This window comes from Telopea speciosissima, chromosome 5 (assembly GCF_018873765.1).
Source record: "Telopea speciosissima isolate NSW1024214 ecotype Mountain lineage chromosome 5, Tspe_v1, whole genome shotgun sequence".
Classification (NCBI taxonomy): Eukaryota; Viridiplantae; Streptophyta; class Magnoliopsida; order Proteales; family Proteaceae; genus Telopea; species Telopea speciosissima.
This window is the reverse complement of record NC_057920.1, coordinates 6,590,626-6,608,702: the sequence shown is the minus strand read 5'-3', so window position 1 is coordinate 6,608,702 and position 18,077 is coordinate 6,590,626. Positions and strand designations below refer to the sequence as shown.

The 18,077-nt window shown below is 39.0% G+C and overlaps 2 protein-coding genes across 3 annotated transcripts; both read right to left on the bottom strand.

Moving 5' to 3' along the window:
* Positions 1 to 353: 353 nt before the first annotated feature.
* Positions 354 to 3,230, bottom strand: LOC122661473 (3-hydroxy-3-methylglutaryl-coenzyme A reductase 1-like). The gene is made up of 4 exons (XM_043856869.1): positions 2,176 to 3,230; positions 1,625 to 1,806; positions 928 to 1,274; positions 354 to 659 (listed from the first exon to the last, which is right to left on the bottom strand). Exons 1-4 carry the CDS (start codon positions 3,195 to 3,197, stop codon positions 417 to 419), a joined length of 1,794 nt encoding a protein of 597 aa, XP_043712804.1. The 5' UTR covers positions 3,198 to 3,230; the 3' UTR covers positions 354 to 416.
* Positions 3,231 to 11,609: 8,379 nt separating this feature from the next.
* LOC122660998 (cinnamoyl-CoA reductase 1-like) lies at positions 11,610 to 16,453 on the bottom strand. 2 transcript variants are annotated; one of them, XM_043856285.1, is made up of 6 exons: positions 16,249 to 16,453; positions 15,741 to 15,910; positions 15,060 to 15,245; positions 13,320 to 13,482; positions 12,110 to 12,302; positions 11,610 to 11,773 (listed from the first exon to the last, which is right to left on the bottom strand). In XM_043856285.1, the coding sequence occupies exons 1-6, from the start codon at positions 16,361 to 16,363 to the stop codon at positions 11,641 to 11,643; spliced, it is 960 nt and encodes a 319-aa protein (XP_043712220.1). In that variant the 5' UTR covers positions 16,364 to 16,453; the 3' UTR covers positions 11,610 to 11,640. The 2 variants fall into 2 exon arrangements, with proteins under 2 accessions (XP_043712220.1, XP_043712218.1); XM_043856283.1 differs by having other exon boundaries at positions 11,676 to 11,773; positions 12,114 to 12,302; positions 16,249 to 16,452.
* Between the last annotated feature and the right edge of the window lie 1,624 nt (positions 16,454 to 18,077).

Below are 18,077 nucleotides of genomic sequence, written 5' to 3'. Positions count from 1 at the left end.
AAGTGCTACTTGGCCGCTTTGCCATCCTGAAAACTTTGTTACCTCCACCCGCCCCAACCCCCTTTCTCTTTCCTTCATGCCTTTCCCACTGTACATATATAATTCACCCTTTCTCCCCCGGCCCCCCTCCCTTCTCTCTCTCTCCTGGGTTGGTCATCAAAGAGAACAAATTCACACGGTCTGAAAGAAAAACAATTCAAAGAATAGAAACTAACTCGGGTTTTCTTTTTCAAGCCAAGTCCAACCCTGAGATTTAAAATAAAAAAACAAAGAAAGAAAAGAAAAGAAAATCCCCTCCAACCCTTTTTTTGTTTTTTAATTTTTGCCCATCCACTAAAAAATTCTATGAATCTGTCTCCATCATTTCATCAGTATGGTTCTTGTCCTGTTAAAGCAAGCTTTCTTTCGCACTAGTCTTAAGAGGCAGCTTTGGACATGTCTTTGCTTGATCTGTTGTACTTCATGTGACTCTGAACAAGCTGACCAGCTGCGAGTGCAGACATGAGGGATAGCTCCCCAGCGAGCACAGAGCCAGCTACAATGGTGGCCAAAAGCCTCGCATTTGATCCTGGTGAATCTCTGTTTGCACCCTTCACACCAAGTAAGTTAAGACAAGCCGATTGAGATGCAAGTTGTGTCCCACCACCAACTGTACCCACCTGTAACAGAACAGTACAAGAAAAGAAAAAGAATACTACTTCAGATTCCATCTAATTCTTTAACAAAGGCATTTTTCTCATCTTTCATCAAAATAAAAATTAAAAAAAAAAAAGGAAGGAAGGAATCTTTCGATTTATAATGGTAATGAGGGTAATCAAAGTGGTTAAAGACAGGACCAAAAAATGCTACAACTCTAATGGCTGTCATTAACTTTGCTTGTATAAAATTTCACTAATTGAGTAGTAGCAATTGGGAATGACCAGGTACCTCAATGGAAGGCATGGTTACAGAGATGTGAAGATCCTTTCCATCGTTAATGGGTTCCATCATGGTGATGCAATGAGAGCTCTCTACATTCTGGGCCGGATCTTGGCCAGTTGCTATGTAGATAGCAGAGACTATGTTGCTTGCATGTGCATTGAACCCACCTAGAGCACCAGCCATTGCCGATCCAGCGAGGTTCTTGAGCATGTTAAGCTCTACGAGTGCAGAGACACTGGTCTTGAGTACCTTCCTTACCACCTCTTCCTTGATAATTGCCTCACAGACTACAGATTTACCACGTCCCTCAATCCAGTTCACTGCAGCTGGCTTCTTGTCCGAACAGAAATTTCCTGAACAATTTAGAACAAAAAAAAAATCAACAAAAGATGATAGACTGAATAGCCAGTTATGGATGTGAGAAGGATGATAAAGCATTTCTTACTCCTCTCATAGATATTGAGAGGAGTCCTAGTTACAAAAACACTTATAAAAAGTGCACAGAAGAACTACAGCTGCAGGAATTTACAGAACTCAATGAATCTTGATTCCGAAGGACATATATCCAATGCTCTCATCACATTAGTTAATGTTTTAAAGAAAGTGTCACTCAAATTTGCATAGTTATGAAATTTAACCAGACTTTTTTTTATTCTATGAGCCTCAGGTGCTTTTAACGAGAAGACAGGGATAAGTATCTAACCAGAGATCCCCATGACATCCAGGTCAGGGAAATCATTCTGAAGGTAGTCAAGGACATTCTGGACGCCTTTTGACACCATATTCATTCCCATAGCATCGCCAGTACTGCAGCTAAATCTCACGTAAAGGTTCTTCCCAGCCATTGCACATTTGATGCTTTGAAGCCTAGCGAATCTGCTGGATCTGCAACCAAGAGGATTAACAAGAATTATATTGACATAGGTCAAGATCCAAGAACTCTGAACCCTAATTTCCAAATGAACTCGAACCAAATGGGCATGTAAGACCTAACATATAAGAAGAAATCAAAGCCAAGCACTGTGTGTTATATTTCTAAATGTAATGAAAACAAGACCAAATCAACAAATTAGAGAGAAAAGGTTGAACATTTCTCAATAAAGGTTTTCCCTCTTTCAATGGAAAACAGGATAAAGAAATAGAAGAAAAGTAAACAGAGACGAACATATTAATACAAAATGACATCTAAAATTTATAAGTAGAAAGTTTAAAGATAAAAGAACAATCCAAAATCGAATGGAGAAGTTAACTTACTTGTTGAAAATGACCTCCAAAGTCTCGAAATTGACAGGATTTTCCAGATAGAATTTCAACTCTGCAGCACGTTTCGCGGAGCCGAACCTCACAACCGGCGCCCTAGTCATCGCATCTCTGAGTAACACGCTGGTGGCACCACCAGATGCGTAAATGGCCTTACAACCCCTGTTAGTACTAGCCACCAAGCAACCCTCCGTGGTGGCCATAGGCACCGTAAACTCCCTTCCGTCAAGCAACAGAGGGCCTGCGACTCCCACAGGAATCTGAATATACCCAACGGGCATCTCACAGCATTGCCCCAAAATGGAAGCGTAGTCGAACCCTTCCAGTGGCAATCCATCAAGCGATCTCCCCATCATTCTCTGCAGAGCCTCACGGCGAATTGTCGCTGCACGTTTGCAATCCCCGAGCTTTGATTCGAGAGAGTAAGAGGGAATTGTTCCATCAACAACCGATTTGATGATATCCTCGTCTTCTTCAGGCATCGGCGTGATAATGAGTGCCGGATCGACAATCTTGAGAGCAGGAGCAGCGATGGGAGGAGGGATTGGGCAATCCAAGGCAGCAGGGCAAGGTCCACGGCGAGTATTTTCTTCGATGAGGAACTGCTCATTCTCGTCGTCGACATCCCAAGCCTCATGGGATGCACGGGTGATGAAGGATTGAACGAAATCGATGCCAAAGAAGCCGAGAAGGTAAATGAAGGAAGCGATGAGAGAGACTATGGCGGCGATCTCAGAAAGGGTTACGACATGAAGAGGGGTGGAAGTGCGGATCTTGTCACGCCAGCGATGGAGGAGGAAGTAAGCAACGGCGAAGAAGAGAGTAAAGAAGATTCCATTGGTGAGATAGAGAGGGAGGGGAAGAGCATCTGAAGCTTTTGGGGTCGGGGGATGAGTATGAGTATGATGATCCACAGTTTTCTTCGTCGTCGAAGAGTGATGAAGTTGCCGCTGCTGATGAGGCCCAGGCCCTTCCAGAGTCGGAGTTTTCTCCGGTCTCCTTCGGGCGGCTTCCATGGCAGTTCACCGGAAAAGAGACAGGGGGAAGAAGCGAGTCCTGCCGGCCACGCCTTTTGGCCACAAGAGCAGAGTTTGACGAGGGGAGGTCGTTTGCATTTAAATAGAAACCAAAGGTTGAGGTAGGCGCGCAAGCAGAGAGAACCACACGGACGGCGTGCAGGACGCCATGATCGCATGGGAAGCACGTATGTACGCGCTTGCTTAACGACTCAATGTTTCGATATACCTATTGCGCATTGCGCCTCTTCGGCTCTTCCCCGCATCTCCTCGTCTTTCCCCTAAAACGTTTATCGAAAACGAATCGAACCGTTAAAAATAAACCCATCATTCAGTTCTTATTTGGTTGATTTATTAGTTTTTATTTAACATATTATAAAAATTAATTAGTTACATTTTAATTTTGAACCAATAAATCTTCAAATAATCTAACTCTTTTATAAGTATTTAAAATGAATTAAACCGGATTAAATCTATTAAACCAAATAAATCAGTTTAGAAGAGAGAAACAAAAAAAAAACTGTCCAAATCATGTAAGTGAATTGTAATCAAATCAATCACATCGGGCTTGGCAAGTCCGATAGGGTAGGTAATTCTATTTGGGGAAGCAGTTTTTTGTACGGGAGTGTGATCTACGCGCCAGCACTTTCATGTGTCTATCTCTCTCTTCCTTAAAATAAAGGGGTAGAGGTGTCTTTTAAGATGGGGAGGAAAGAGATAGACTCATGGGAGTGCTGGCGTAGGGCACACTCCCGGACAAAGAACTTTTTCCCTTCTATTTATTTGAACCTTGACTAAAATTAAGTATGAACCACCAAAATAAAGGCAAAAGTTTTATTTCAACTAGAAAGAATAAATTCTCTTTGAGCAGAGTAACCACACGTGGGGCTCCTTTGTAGCGTGACACAGTGTGTAGCATACATCCGACAGTCTGTAGCGCATGGGTACACAGCCCAACACATAGGACCGTCAGATGATGCGCTACACATTGTGTGGCGCTACAGAGGACCTAAATCCAAGTAACCACTTGATTAGACTCTTGTGTCATCATTATATTTCTATTCAAGGTTTTAAGAATAGAATAGTATTCGTCTGGCGTGAAAATACTTTATGCCTAAAATATGTCGATTTCAAGGCTAATGTTGAATAATTCAGTCGGATTCCAATCCAATCCGAATTGAAATTGATTAGAACCAAGACTGATTCAATTCCTGATTCCATCTTTTTAATATTGTTCTCATCCATCAAAACTAATAACAAACCATAGGGACTGAGATCACTACAATGGCAAATTGCAATTTCCTTATCAACGAGGAAGGTGAGAAATTGAATCTTCAAATAGAAAGTTTTAACGAGAAGAATGGATGTGAGGTCCACGGGGATATGGGAATATGTGCATAAGAATCTACACACTTACGTTTTTTTTTTTTTTTAATTTCAATTGCACACTTACATCGTGACAATCTTTTTCCATAAACCATATAATTGGAAACCGATTAATCATTATTAATCAATTTCGATATGAAAACTTGAGTTGCATTAATAATTGATTCAGTTTCAATTATTATCCATTTCATCATGAACTATACCAAACCAAACCAAATCAAACCATTTAAACCGAACCAAATTCATGTTGTATCATTTATGGGCCTCAAACTCTTGGCCATAAATAGTAAATTTGAAACTTGAATATTGACAAACTGCTGTCTTTCTCTTCTGTCTACCAACAATCATCGCCATTATAAACTGATCCATAGACCACTCGTTTGACTATGACGCAAAACTAGCTGTCTCCATCTGAGACTATAAACCATAAAAGGTGGTTTTTTTTTTTGGGTCTAAAAAGGTGCGTTTTTTATAGGTTAAACGGATGATTAAGCACAACACTTTGATTACCTGTCACTAATCTGTGAGACTATAAATGGGCATTTTATAGGGTGTTCCAAAATTTATAAAATTAGATCAAGTTCAAGACGGGAAATTGCTGCAGTGTGTATTGTGCGGTGCAAAGCGCCCATGTGTGCATGATGTGCATAGTGAACCCTATCATACATATATGAGCACTACTGCACCACATGATGCGCACAGCATCACCCCCGGTACTAGGGGCTATAAAGATCCGTCCAAGACAGAAAACTTTATACCAAAAAAGGCAAGTATTACATCACCAATACGCAATACCTCACTTGAGCTGTTGGATTTGCTTGGTTGTTCATGGGAAATTTGGTTCCACTCATTAATTGTGTTTGTTAATTTTCAAATTTAGAAATTTTTTTTTTTTTTTTTTTTAAATCTTATCTGTCAATTCTAAGGGGTGTGATGGTCATTACACTTGCCTTTGTGTCTGGATATAGGGGCAGCATGTGTTGCGATAGCAGGCGGCATATTTTCTCCCTATTTTATTTTAGTATTGAATTATTGGATCCAAAGAAGGTGAAGAGAGTCTCGCTTGCCATGGCAATCATAACATTTGATTAATTTTCAGATGGGTATTTTTGACTTTATACAATGAGATGAGAGTTACTGATGATACAAGAATCTAATCACAGAGTTAGATCACCAGTGGCATAAAATAGTTTATTAATCTCTGATTCAGCTCTGAATTGTTCTTCATAAAAAAAGAGGGACAGAAATTAAGGATCTCTCTCTAAACTAATAATGAATAATAACCCCATGAAATAAAAAAATTATCTACAAAATACCACTGCACATGCTCTCATTGGCCTTGTATTGATGTAGGGGCTATATGACCAAACAACGATCTCTTGCTCCTAAATATAATAATCTATTCATATGATTTTGTCAAGTTGTCACTAGTGGAGTCTTTGTGGAATTTAAAATTTAGTGGATACTTTTTTTATACAACATAAAATTATTTAACAAATTTATTGCTTTTACATTGTTAGGTATTTGATCGATACGTTAACAGCGCCATCAACCTCCATATTAGCTGGAATGCGTTAAATCAAACCCTTTGATCTATCCCATGCTAGGTTGAACCAATCTAATGCCCATACATTAGATCGAGCCACATTAGACACATATGACGTCTGCTTTAAGTGACGGCCCCACATTGCTGATGTGTATCTGTTCGCTATCTTCTGTGAACGGCCCCACATTGCTGTGATCTATCACTGGGATCCACACCGCTTCATACTGGAACCCATCATCCCATGTTTGTTTGAACACTTTCTCTCTGTACATCTTGTCCAGAATCCAGAGCTCTTCTTGGTAGACTTCCAAGTCCGTTACCAGTAGCAACACATTCTTCCCCCCCAACACTTCAAAGTCATACTAGTTTTGTCACATGTTACAAAGAAAGCAGCACAAAGATTTGTAAATCTTTTGTAAAAAAAAAAAAAAGAATGCTAACTGGTGTTGTGCTTCGGTGTGTACTTATGTCCAGACAGAGTCCAACGCGAAAAGACCGACACATCAATTAGCATTCTTTTTCAAAAAAAAAAATTCAAAATCAAAATCTTTCATGATTCAATTTAAAAAAAAAAGACATACCCACTGCAGAGGCTCTCGCCACCATAGGGTATAGGAAGAGTCCTAATAAAATAAACCTTTTGAGTAGAAACTAGCCAAGTGTGGCCATGGATTGAGGTATTAGTATCAGATTGTCACGGTATGGGAATCGATATTGATATTGGACGATCCGACCTGATTCAGATCAGAAGTACTTTGATTTTTGGTGGAATGTTTCACCAAAAAATCCACAAAAAATTGTTTTGCAAACTATTTCTAAGATCTGTGCATTTTTATTTTAATAAATTTGTTTTTTTATTTTGTCAATCATTTCTTTAAAATTAGGTATTTTCATTTTTCTGGATTTTTTAAAAATTTAAAGATTGTTTCTAACCATTTTTTACTAATCCAGGATATAAACCGATTCCTAAAATTGGTACTTCTCTGGTTTTTGGCCGGATGAAATTTTGTTGTTGCAAGGCTTACAGTCAAGGAAATGGGAACATAAAGGGTATTTTAGAAAATACTAAAACCCAGGAGGGTATTTATGAACCCAAAGGGGAAGAGAATTATTCCAATTTACTTGGCTGCTAAGCCTTGTAGCGCAGGAACATTCCTGCTCCATTCTTACCCTCCAAGTGTAACAACAAATTTTTTTCTTTTTTGACCGATCTAAGTCAGATATTGCCCAATCTGGATCGATATCGGCCCCCTCAATCCCTGAGTGTGGCTAGTTGAGAGTAAGAGAGAGAGAGAGAAAACACAAGTTTATAATGCTCTGTCTGGCTGCAGTTTTTCTTAAGCGGCAAGAGACCATATTCGTATTGAATCAATGCAGTTAGAACCTTCATGTTGTCATTGTGGCTCATTTTGAAGAGTTGCCCAAGCATTTGATAACTGTAGGCTTTTTTCTCCTCTTCTGTATCACCACCACCATCAACAGCAACGTAACAAAATATAGAATAATTGCATAAATTCAATCGAAAAGCATTTCTATTAATTCATGGGAAAGAGAACGCCACCCGGTCCTCGTGTAATACACATTGCTTCTATGTCTTGACAGAAACATGTGAAATGACCACCACACCTTTTTTGAATCACGTTCGGGTGGATGGCGTTCTCTCAAGTCCAGATCCTCTCCAATGACATTTAACCACCAGGGTCGATCTCCCACCATCCATTGGGTGTGATGGTTAAATATCATTGGAGAGGATTTGAATTCTTCTTTCTTAATTCCTGTCCATTAACGTATTATATCACTTATAAATTGCTGATTGAAAACGTCAAATTGGTTGCGAAGTAATTCATGCTGTTTATTGAGGACCTCCGTTAAGTTGGACAGTTCCCAAGTCTCATTGGTCAATAAGTGTGCCGGCCTGGTACCATTAAAGAAATTAAAACCCATCAGCATGATCCACCTCGTCATAGCCTCAGATTGATTGGAACAAGCTTGGAAACTTTCATTATAGGGATTTTATTGTCAATTAATTAAATATTAAAATTTATTAATAAAATAAAAATGGGTATTATCTTCTAAGATCCCACCATTATCAAGTTTGTTTTTGAAAGGTTTTGAATGAAAAAAATAAACTCCAAAAGTTCCCAACTAATATGATTAATTAACTAAGACATGCATTTCCAAGTTTGTTCCAATCATTTTCAATTTCCAATTGTCGTAGTTGGCTGAGATTACAGTTTTTTTTTTTTAAAGGTCCTACTCCTACTCTATCCTATTCCATGGAGGGAGGGGAGATGTGAACCTGATTCTAATCCTCTATGGTCGGGCAAGTAGCGGCCATTATGCAGTCTACACCCAAACAGGAGTAAAATGACCACCCTACCCACTGCCTAAGCATCCTGTTAGGATGGGATCCACGCTCCTATCTGGGTGTAAGCAGCACAATGGCCACTACCTTCCCCATCGTGGAGGATCCAAATTGGATGTGAACCGAAGACTTAAACTCAAAGACCTCGACTTCCTCGTAATAATGGGCTTCCACACATCCCATGCTATCATGTGGGCTTTGATCCATTTAGTCAATGACAACAAACTATCAGTTAAAATGAAGGAAGGGTTTGTTAGGCTTAAAACGTCAACGTCTCCTTTAGACTCTAAGACCAACACGAGGGAGAGATTGTTAATAATGGGCTTCCACACATCACATGCTATCATGTGGGCTTTGATCCATCTAGTCAATGACAACAAACTATCAGTTAAAATGAAGGAAGGGTTTGTTAGGCCTAAAACGTCAACGTCTCCTTTAGACTTTAAGACCAACACGAGGGAGAGATTGTTAATAATGGGCTTCCACACATCACATGCTATCATGTGGGCTTTGATCCATCTAGTCAATGACAACAAACTATCAGCTAAAATGAAGGAAGGGTTTGTTAAGCCTAAAACGTCAACGTCTCCTTTAGACTCTAAGACCAACACGAGGGAGAGATTGTTAGGCCTAGAAGATCAGCATCTACTCAATTACCAATTAATGACGTACATACTTGTGATGCAAGCCAATGAGGCTTCTCATTTCCAACGTGCATGCGATGACGCTCCTGACGATCCACTGAACCGTTGTTTGGATTTGCTCGGAGGCCACGGATGACATTAATGGAGATTGATCATCCGGATGGAGGTACTGACGACGTTGCACTTGCAGATCGTTAAACTTATCGATTGTACGAATCACGTGCAACGTGGCCTTCACAAGCTTCCTCTACACTTCAAACGTGTGCTTCAAAGTTTCTGAGTTATTCAATATATCCGTTAATTGCTTTAGAAGCATTATGGATTCGATCGACTGGTTTGGGTATTGGTAGCCCTCTTCCAGGTTGTACTCCCCGTAGCTAAAAGAGAAGACCAAGGTTAAGAGCCGGAGTATTTCGTTGATGTATTCAAGAAAAGGCAAGACTTTGATGGCCAGGATATCTTGGTTGGCCGGAATCTTCTTCGAAGCAGCAACAGCAGGTACTGAAGAAGAGGCTTGATTTTGATGGTTGTTCTGCAGAATCATAATCAGTTCCTGCTGCGGAATATCCATGTGAGTTTCGAATCCAAATGTGGGCATTTGCCTCCTTTTAAACAACAATTCTTTGATTTCATCTCATACTTGGCCTCACGTTCCAAGAGTTTATTTATTGTTTTGTTAAAAATAATTTGATAAGAAAAGCACTCCCCCACATTAACAGGGGAGACAGTAAAGATAAAACAAAAGGAGAAACAATCACTAAGCGAAAACAAAATCTTGGCTTGATCATAGCATCCATAGCCAACAATGGGTAATCTAGATAAAACAAAAGGAGAAACAATCACTAAGCGAAAACAAAATCTTGGCTTGATCATAGCATCCATAGCCAACAATGGGTAATAAATAAATAAGGTTGGAGGAAAAACCAATCTTTAAGCACAAACCACGGGATGCTTCTGGTATGAACTGAAACCATCACTGCGATAGAATCACATTCAATCCAAAATTTTTGGATCCCTAAAACTCCCAAGCTCTGTTCAACACTTCAACCCACGAATGAATGCTTCAAATTCTGCCTCAAATTTCGCAGAATTATCACGAAATATACCACCTGCTCTAGCCCTTCCCAGGGTCACCCGATGAACAACCATCAATGTTCATTTGAAACTCAAAATTCTCTCTATCTCAATCTTGTCCCGTCCCTGCGCCCCGCCCCCCCCCCCCCCCCCCCCAACCCCTAACTGCTATTTAAATTTTCCAAATCAATCCTTAACATGATTTCCCAAGACACACACACACTCTCTCTCTCTCTCATGCACATGTACATAAAGTAGGGTTTATTTATTTATTTTTCTAAGAGAGAATTTATTGATAGTATAAACAAATTTTGGTTTGTTTGACCTAATCTATACTAATATAAATTACTTTGCCTAAATGGTTGAGTAGATATGTTTTTTGGTAAACCTGAGCTTGCTCAATTCCGCTAGCTGGGCAAGGGAGGGGTTGCAGTGGACGCTGGGACAGTAGGAAGAACAGGGAAGGGGCTTGAGGAGGGTAGGGGAGGATGTTGCACGCTAGGGGGTGAGTGATTGATCGCAGCAGGGTGGGGTTGCGGGGTTGGGGAAGAAATAGAGGAAGGGGGAGACTGGGTGTGGAGCGTGGTGGTGGGTTGGAGGGAGGTAGGGGCGGGGGTTGGATTGGGTTGCAGCAAGGAGTGGGGGCCGATGGTGTTGCAGGAAGAAGAAAGGAAGGTGAAATTGAATGGAGAGATTCATACAGTAGTTGGAGTACCTAGCGTGCATATATATACATGAGAATGCATGCCAATACACGCAGGGATATATGCTGAATATAAGTTTGAAACTTAACAAATGCTCTATACAAACCGTCCACTATCCAATGGTCAAAATTGCCACATCATTCTACCAAATGGCAAAATTTTGTGAGCCACCAAAGAGAGCTTACCTTGATGGGATTTTAATGTGGCATTTTTTCCTTCATAAGAGACGGACAGAGGTTTCCTTCACTTGCGGTGAAGGTAGAATCACTTAATCCACAAGATCTGATGGTTGTGGGATTTAGAAAGGGTAGTTTGGACCTTCAACAATAGGGCAGGCATTAATGATGACATCACTACTCCAGAAGTCCAATTGTAGTGTCAAATCACCATGTGAATCTCTTCACCTTATATGACAGAACTTTTGAATGTATGAATGACACCTTTATAGGTGTATTTAGAACATGTAACCTTCTTTTGATTGCTCCTAACCAAATTCCTTAAAGTTCTTTAAGATTGAAGTAAAAAGAACTTTGAAAATAATTTAAAAGTGAACTTATGAAACATCATTTCTCACCTGTCACAAGTCACAACCTAAACACCATATACATTAGAAAATAAAAACTTACCATGGCCTCAACACCCTTGTGAAGCCCTCATGCATAGTTGTACAATGTCCAATGACTTATTCTTTATTAGCAGGCAATAAAAGAGAAGTGTCATTTGTTTAATCCAAGAGACCAGACTCCTGGTAGCTTTTAACAGAATCAACAAGAGTCTCTTCTAATGGCCTGTATTTCAACCCCAACTGCTGCAATTTCTCCGAACTCAGCTTAGCACCTTCATCTACCTCAGTAAAACTGCCAAATCATATATAAATAATATTAAGAGAAGATATTATCAGGGAAAAACCCAAGTTCACTACACATGATGAAAACAGGCCAACAATTGCAAGAGCTGCAACTTGGACCAGGTATAGAACAACCAAAGAACTACATACTTAACCCTAACCTAATAAGTCTAACCCCATATACTTAGACCTAAACAACCTGTGGTGGATTGTGTTGATCTAGGTTCAGGCAAGCCAAGCTTTCATATATTGAAATACAGAGATATAGACAGAAGACAAGGTGACCCCAGATTGCACAGGGGCTCAATGGCCTCACCTATAGTTTTCTTAGTACATGAAAGCAGACTTACATCTTTGGATTCTGTAGTTAGGATATAAGCTCCACAGCTTGTCCACCAAGTCCTTTGCTGTGGCCATGTGTGCTGAACACACGTATCTCCCTTTCGCTTCATGCTTCTTGTATGCCAGCAGCAGTGCTTCAGCTACATCACGAACATCTACAATTTTCGCAACTCTGTTTTCCACGGACTCAGATCCATCTGCTTGGTCATGTTTGAAAGAAGTAACTTAAAATAAAGCTTCATTTCCAAGAAGGGAAAAAAAAAAGATGTCTAGAAGGGGTCAGCTCAACGTGCAAATGGTTATGACAATGTTGAGGGAAAATTTCTCTCAGGAAGATTCCTTTCTACATTAAAACAGAGTTTTATGAAATCTTAGGCATGCCTCCAACAGAATTACATGACATAAATGTCATGGATCTTTATACCTTTATTAACAACAAAAAAAAAAGAAAAAAGAGCAGTACAATCTCTACATATCTGTATATAAATCTTACGTTCTACTGGAAAAGGGAAAGCAAATTCAAGCAAGAGCTAGAAAATCAGTCACCCCAACTTCAAGGCAAATACGAGTTTCAAATCATGGAAATCAAAATATAAACCAGCAGAATTGACTCATGGAATGCAAACTATTAATACAAACACCACGAAACACCAACAAACAAAACAGAGTAAACAAAGATGACACAGAGATTTAACGTGGTTCACACACCAATATGACGTGTTACGTCCACGGGCAAAGCTGAAGATGATTCACTATGTAAAAGGAAGAAGATTACAGTGGAGATCTCTCAAGAACACCAAAATGGCAGCAAGAACTCTCACCCAAAACCCTAACTCGAAAATCCTCAAATCCCACTTGTTTCATTTGCTTACACAACAAGACAAGTAAACATATAAATACTCCTCCAAGCAGATCGACCCATCGGGTATAGCATCACAGACCTCAAAAAAAAATCCCATTCAGGTGGCCACCAAAAAATGTTGGGAGCGGACAGATCTTTGAAATGGGTACAAGAATTTGAGATACACATAACACAAACTACTACATAATTATAAGATTAGTTAGGATCTCTGAGACAACACAGCTGAAGCTCATCGAGTTTACAAATCCCAACTTGCAAATCTAATTATGTACATGCACGTAGAAAGAAAAGATATGTGCGCACTAAATATGCAAAGAAAAAGACCTAATTATGCCATAATGTAAAAGTAGACCTTTCAAAAGCCTGACAAGATCCTGACTACTAGAATTTAATGTAGACTGTAGCATTGGCCCGATAACCATAGTTGGGCAAACAGTTACTATATCAAGCCCACTTTGCTTTGCATATTCCCAAGCCTCACTTTCTGCTACAGTTTTGGAAAGACAATAGTAATTCTGGCACCAACATGAAAAAATGGATGATTAGTCTTCAATGTACAGAAAACCTTCCTATGCAGACATAATCCCAAAAAAATTCAATGTTAACAAGGAGAAACGATCAAAAGTTAAAAAGAAATAGAAATTTCTAATCAAGACAATAGTATCAACTATCAAGCGATCTCAAACATAAAACAGTTCTTCCATTTTATTATATTGTGGAAGCACAATTAAGGGATTGAAGAGATCAGAGAACTAGTGAGAAATACTATATGCAAGAACGAACACAAAGAAACATAAAATGCTTCAAAACACACACACACAAAAAAAGAAAAGAAACAATAATAGCATTTGTTAAATGTTGTCAAGTGTCATCACTATTCTAAGGTTATCTTGGGTATTGTGTAGTGAAGTAAGGGCAGTATTCTAAGGTTATCTTACATCCTTAATTGTAATTACACTTTGTAATTTATATTTATAATGGGTTATGGGTCTCGGCTAGACATTAAATTTTAGCCGTGACCTCTCTCTCTCTCTCTCTCTCTCAGTTCTTCTTCTTCTCTTTCACTGCTGATTTCTTAGGTTGATGCTGTTACAGCATTTACAACTACAAACTGACACACACCCTGTGACAAGTCACACTTACTTCAGGAGCTACTCTATTCCTTTATCCAATAACAATATTCTTCCAAAGAGCAAGAGTCTACAATTTGGGCAACTTTCTTCTCTGTTTATTTCAATTTAATGGTTGCTACTGCCTTGCTGTTCTGCTGGTATTCATCACCAGTCCACAGTTGATGATGAGGTTGACCTGTGGTTGAAGAATCTTAGACTTCCAGCAACTGAATTAGAACTGTGCTACCTTGGTTATTGATTTCTGTTCTGTGTTAGGCTATCATTCCAGGAACATCTAACCTTCAGATTTGACCGTCGATTTGGAGGTTCGATCAACGCCATAACAGGAGGACTCGATTGGAATTTGGTGGATTTATGTCTTGTGGTTTGTTAGATACTGTTAGCTTCTAAATGTGGTCTTTACTTGCTAATCTCACGAACTGTTGATCTGACGTATGGAGCCATTGGATTGGTTTGTGTTTAATGTATGATTGACTACTAATGGAATACTGTTTAAATTCAGAATTTTCATGTTGTTTTAATCGGTGGTTGCTGAGATAGTGTATTGTTACTAAATCTGAGTACTAGTTTCTATTTTGGTATTGTGCTTATAACTTGAGATCTGACTCTTAGATCTTCATCTTGTTTTGATTTTTGAGGGTTTGACATACATCTGACTACAAATAATTGGCAGAATTTTGGTTTATTCTAAACCCTAGATTGGGAGTTTTAAGTAGTGATAGCTTGCTGGTCATGAGTCACAAGTCCTGCTGTGAGTGGGATAGTAAACCTAGTTGTTGCTGCCATTACATAACTGAAATAATAAAAACATGTGGCACAACAGGGAGAGTTCAGGAATTGAAGATCAAATGTTGGAAACATCCAAACATTGACTTACTTGCTCTGAACAATCTGATTTATTCTTTTAGAACACTAGTTCAGTGAACCCAATCTGACTCATATATTTCTCAATAGCTTACCTTGGTTTCCCTGCAGTATTCCTTGTCAGACCAGCATGTTTCATCCATAACCTGATTCTTTGGCCAGGTTGGATTCATGGCAACAGCAGCTCCAGATGACACAACCACAACTCTTTTCACTTTTGTTTCAGAACATGCCTTGAGTACATTTAGTGTACCAGTAACAGCAGGTTCAATAAGTTCTACCTGCAAAAGAATTATCTGAGATACGATACAAAAAATATGTGCAAATCCCATGGAAGATTGATTCTTATAGTGGGAAATGGATATTGCTCAGCATCAGGTCCAATTCGCTTTTCACTTCGTGTCTTGTTTAGGGGAGTGGACTGTGGAGGGAAGGAAAGAGGGGAACTGATATTTGATCATTTGATGTATCAGAGAAGAAATCATCATTGGCCTTAGAAACAAGGAAAACTGGAAGAGGGTCAACCAAAAACAAAGGACCAATCCATGCAACCTTTTCTCTGGCCAACCAAAGAATGTCATGGCATTATATGATAAGGATACTTCCATTGGGTTTGTTTTTCTTCAGGTTACAAAGTTCTACTAGTGTTTACCACAGGTGCATCAGGTTACCTCAAAAGTATTTGAGATAAACACAAGTACAGATACAGTGAAACACATTTTGGACCAGCTGACATACATGATTACATTGATATAGCTTAAAGGAAGTATGTTTACCTCAGGATTCAGAATCTCTCCTAGAAGGACTGGGCTTGCAACATGAAATACTCCATCACACCCTGCAATGGCTTTGTGAAGAGAGCTGTAGTCCAGCAAATCTGCCTTGAAGAGCTGCAAGTTCTCCAAGGCATTGTCTAGTTTCTTCAAATGAGCATTCTTCTCATCCCCTGCAAGAGATTTCAGAGGACCTTATTGGAAGTTCCAGAAATTTCAGCGAAACTTTTTTGTTGGAAGGCTTTAATGAAAATTTTATCTTAAAAAAAATAAAAAATAAAAAATAAAAAATAAAAAATTATTCTTCTAACAATGAAGCTGAGACACAGAGGGTAGGTGAACCATTGAAATATGTTGCATGCCTTAACTCCCACTTTGAGAATGAAGAGCTCAACCAACAAAACACATTATAATTTCATCAAATAAAGAAACCAAACAAGAAGTAGTACAATCATGGAGTGGAGAAAAGGGGTAGTAACAGTGGGTGAAATCTAAGAGCCAATAGAGTCACCTGGCTCTCTAACGGTTCCATGGACTCTGTAGCACTTAGAAAGGAGAAGCTTCACAAGCCAAGACGCCACATACCCTCCTGCGCCTGTCACACACACTCTTCCTTTCTCTGCCATTGACGATTAACCTTCAAAGATTAGAGAACCCAACACTTTTTTCTCTGAGACCAGTTTCTTCAGCCGGCAACCCTGTTGTCTTTTAGTATTAGGTAGTCGGAAAAATGCTTTATAGAACATGGCGATTAGCTATCTGATCTGATAACGAGTTCGGATCATATCTTTGTACATGGACAGCAACTCTTCCCCCTCGCCTCCTTGTCTCAAACGTCACTTTCGTTTATAATTATTGCTCAACTGTCTCGCTTTTTTCTCCTTTCACATCATACAATTGAATTCGCGTTTCAATATTAACCAACAATATTAGAGAGAAAGGAGCTACGTGGATGCTTCTTCAATGGGGGCAACTTTCCATCAATCATCTACTTTCTGCTCTTTACTGTTCTCTCTCTCTCTCTCTCTCCATAATTTCATCTGATGGTCAATTTTTCTTTTTTGGGTTGCTGGGATATAGCAATTTACCAAGAACTGTAGCAATCCACTTAGCTTCCAACTTCGTTTGGGCACATTTGAAAGGATACTATCAGTCAGTTGGGTGATAATAGTAGTAATTAATTTTTGGGGCATTGTTCTCTGTGGCTGCACCCAGGCATATGGGGGTGGATACAATAATCATCCTATCTTAGTGACCAGTCCATGTGCTTAGATGTAACCTGTGCGCTGCAGTACAGATAACATTCTTTCTTAATTTTTGATAGAATAATGTACATTCATTCAAGCAAAGGAATACCCAAAGTTGAGAGTTTTTTTTTTTAGGAGGGGGGTTTAAAATCCCATAATTGGGAGTTCAATAAGATACAATTACTAAAAATTAAAAAAAAAAAAAAAGAAGAAAAGGAGAGAGAGAGAATTTAACTTTGCTCAAACTCTAAGCCAACGAACAATAATAGTCAATATACTTCAACAAAAACTCAAAGTAACCATTTGAGTAAAGTTACAATAGATATTTTTCAATGTCGATATGTGAATTGATTAATTATCGGGTCAATCATTGATGAAAATCTAAATACATGGGCTAACGTGACTTGTTACTTGTTATTCTTGAGATGGGCCATACCGATTCTTTGTGGAAGTGGGTCAGAATCTAGAAGTATTATAAATACTTTTGGTGAGCGTTTCTATAGTCATTTTTTTATTTTCTCCACAAAAAAGAGAGCTCCACGAAAGATTTGGAGACTGTAGAATATTCTTATCGTGGTTATCCAAGTTTGGTTGGTGAATTCGCAATTGTTCTTTGTCAAGACACACAAGTGTAAATACATATTCTTTATTCAATCATGTTATAATTTTTTGTATAGAACTAGTTTAGGATTTCAAGAAAATCCAAAGATTCTAACAGTTAGCATTAGAGTTAAATCATACAAAATTAAAATCAATGTTTTGTATTGTAGCCATTAATTTTGGGGTTTAATGATCGACCCGTTTAATGAAATAAAAAAGAAAAAAATATTAAATATTTAAAAAAAAAAAAAATGAATAACCTAGATCGGTTTGAGATTTTCAAGCCGACGAAAAGGGGGAAGATTTGTGGGCCAATGGATGACAGGTGGGTGCTTGTTGGTCACCGTTTTGCATTAAAAAATTGGAAGAGACGGTCGCAGCCAGCCATGGCGGCAACCATGGGTGTTTCGATATCAGGCAAAGGTGTTCTAACCAATAGATGGCCAGCATTTTTCACTAGAACGGCTACTGTCGAGTTTTCAAAATCCAAAAA

What these genes read in the sequence shown, in the direction of transcription:
- LOC122660998 (XM_043856285.1), bottom strand. Translation starts at nt 16,363, where the DNA reads ATGGCAGAGAAAGGAAGAGTGTGTGTGACAGGCGCAGGAGGGTATGTG. An exon ending in AATACTGCAGGGAAACCAAG is followed by an intron (nt 13,483 to 15,059) that starts GTAAGCTATTGA and finishes TGTTGGTGCCAG; the next exon opens with AATTACTATTGTCTTTCCAA. An exon ending in TCTTGTCAGGCTTTTGAAAG is followed by an intron (nt 12,303 to 13,319) that starts GTCTACTTTTAC and finishes ATGACCAAGCAG; the next exon opens with ATGGATCTGAGTCCGTGGAA.
- LOC122661473 (XM_043856869.1), bottom strand. Translation starts at nt 3,197, where the DNA reads ATGGAAGCCGCCCGAAGGAGACCGGAGAAAACTCCGACTCTGGAAGGG. An exon ending in TTGGAGGTCATTTTCAACAA is followed by an intron (nt 1,807 to 2,175) that starts GTAAGTTAACTT and finishes TCTTGGTTGCAG; the next exon opens with ATCCAGCAGATTCGCTAGGC. An exon ending in TAACCATGCCTTCCATTGAG is followed by an intron (nt 660 to 927) that starts GTACCTGGTCAT and finishes GTTCTGTTACAG; the next exon opens with GTGGGTACAGTTGGTGGTGG.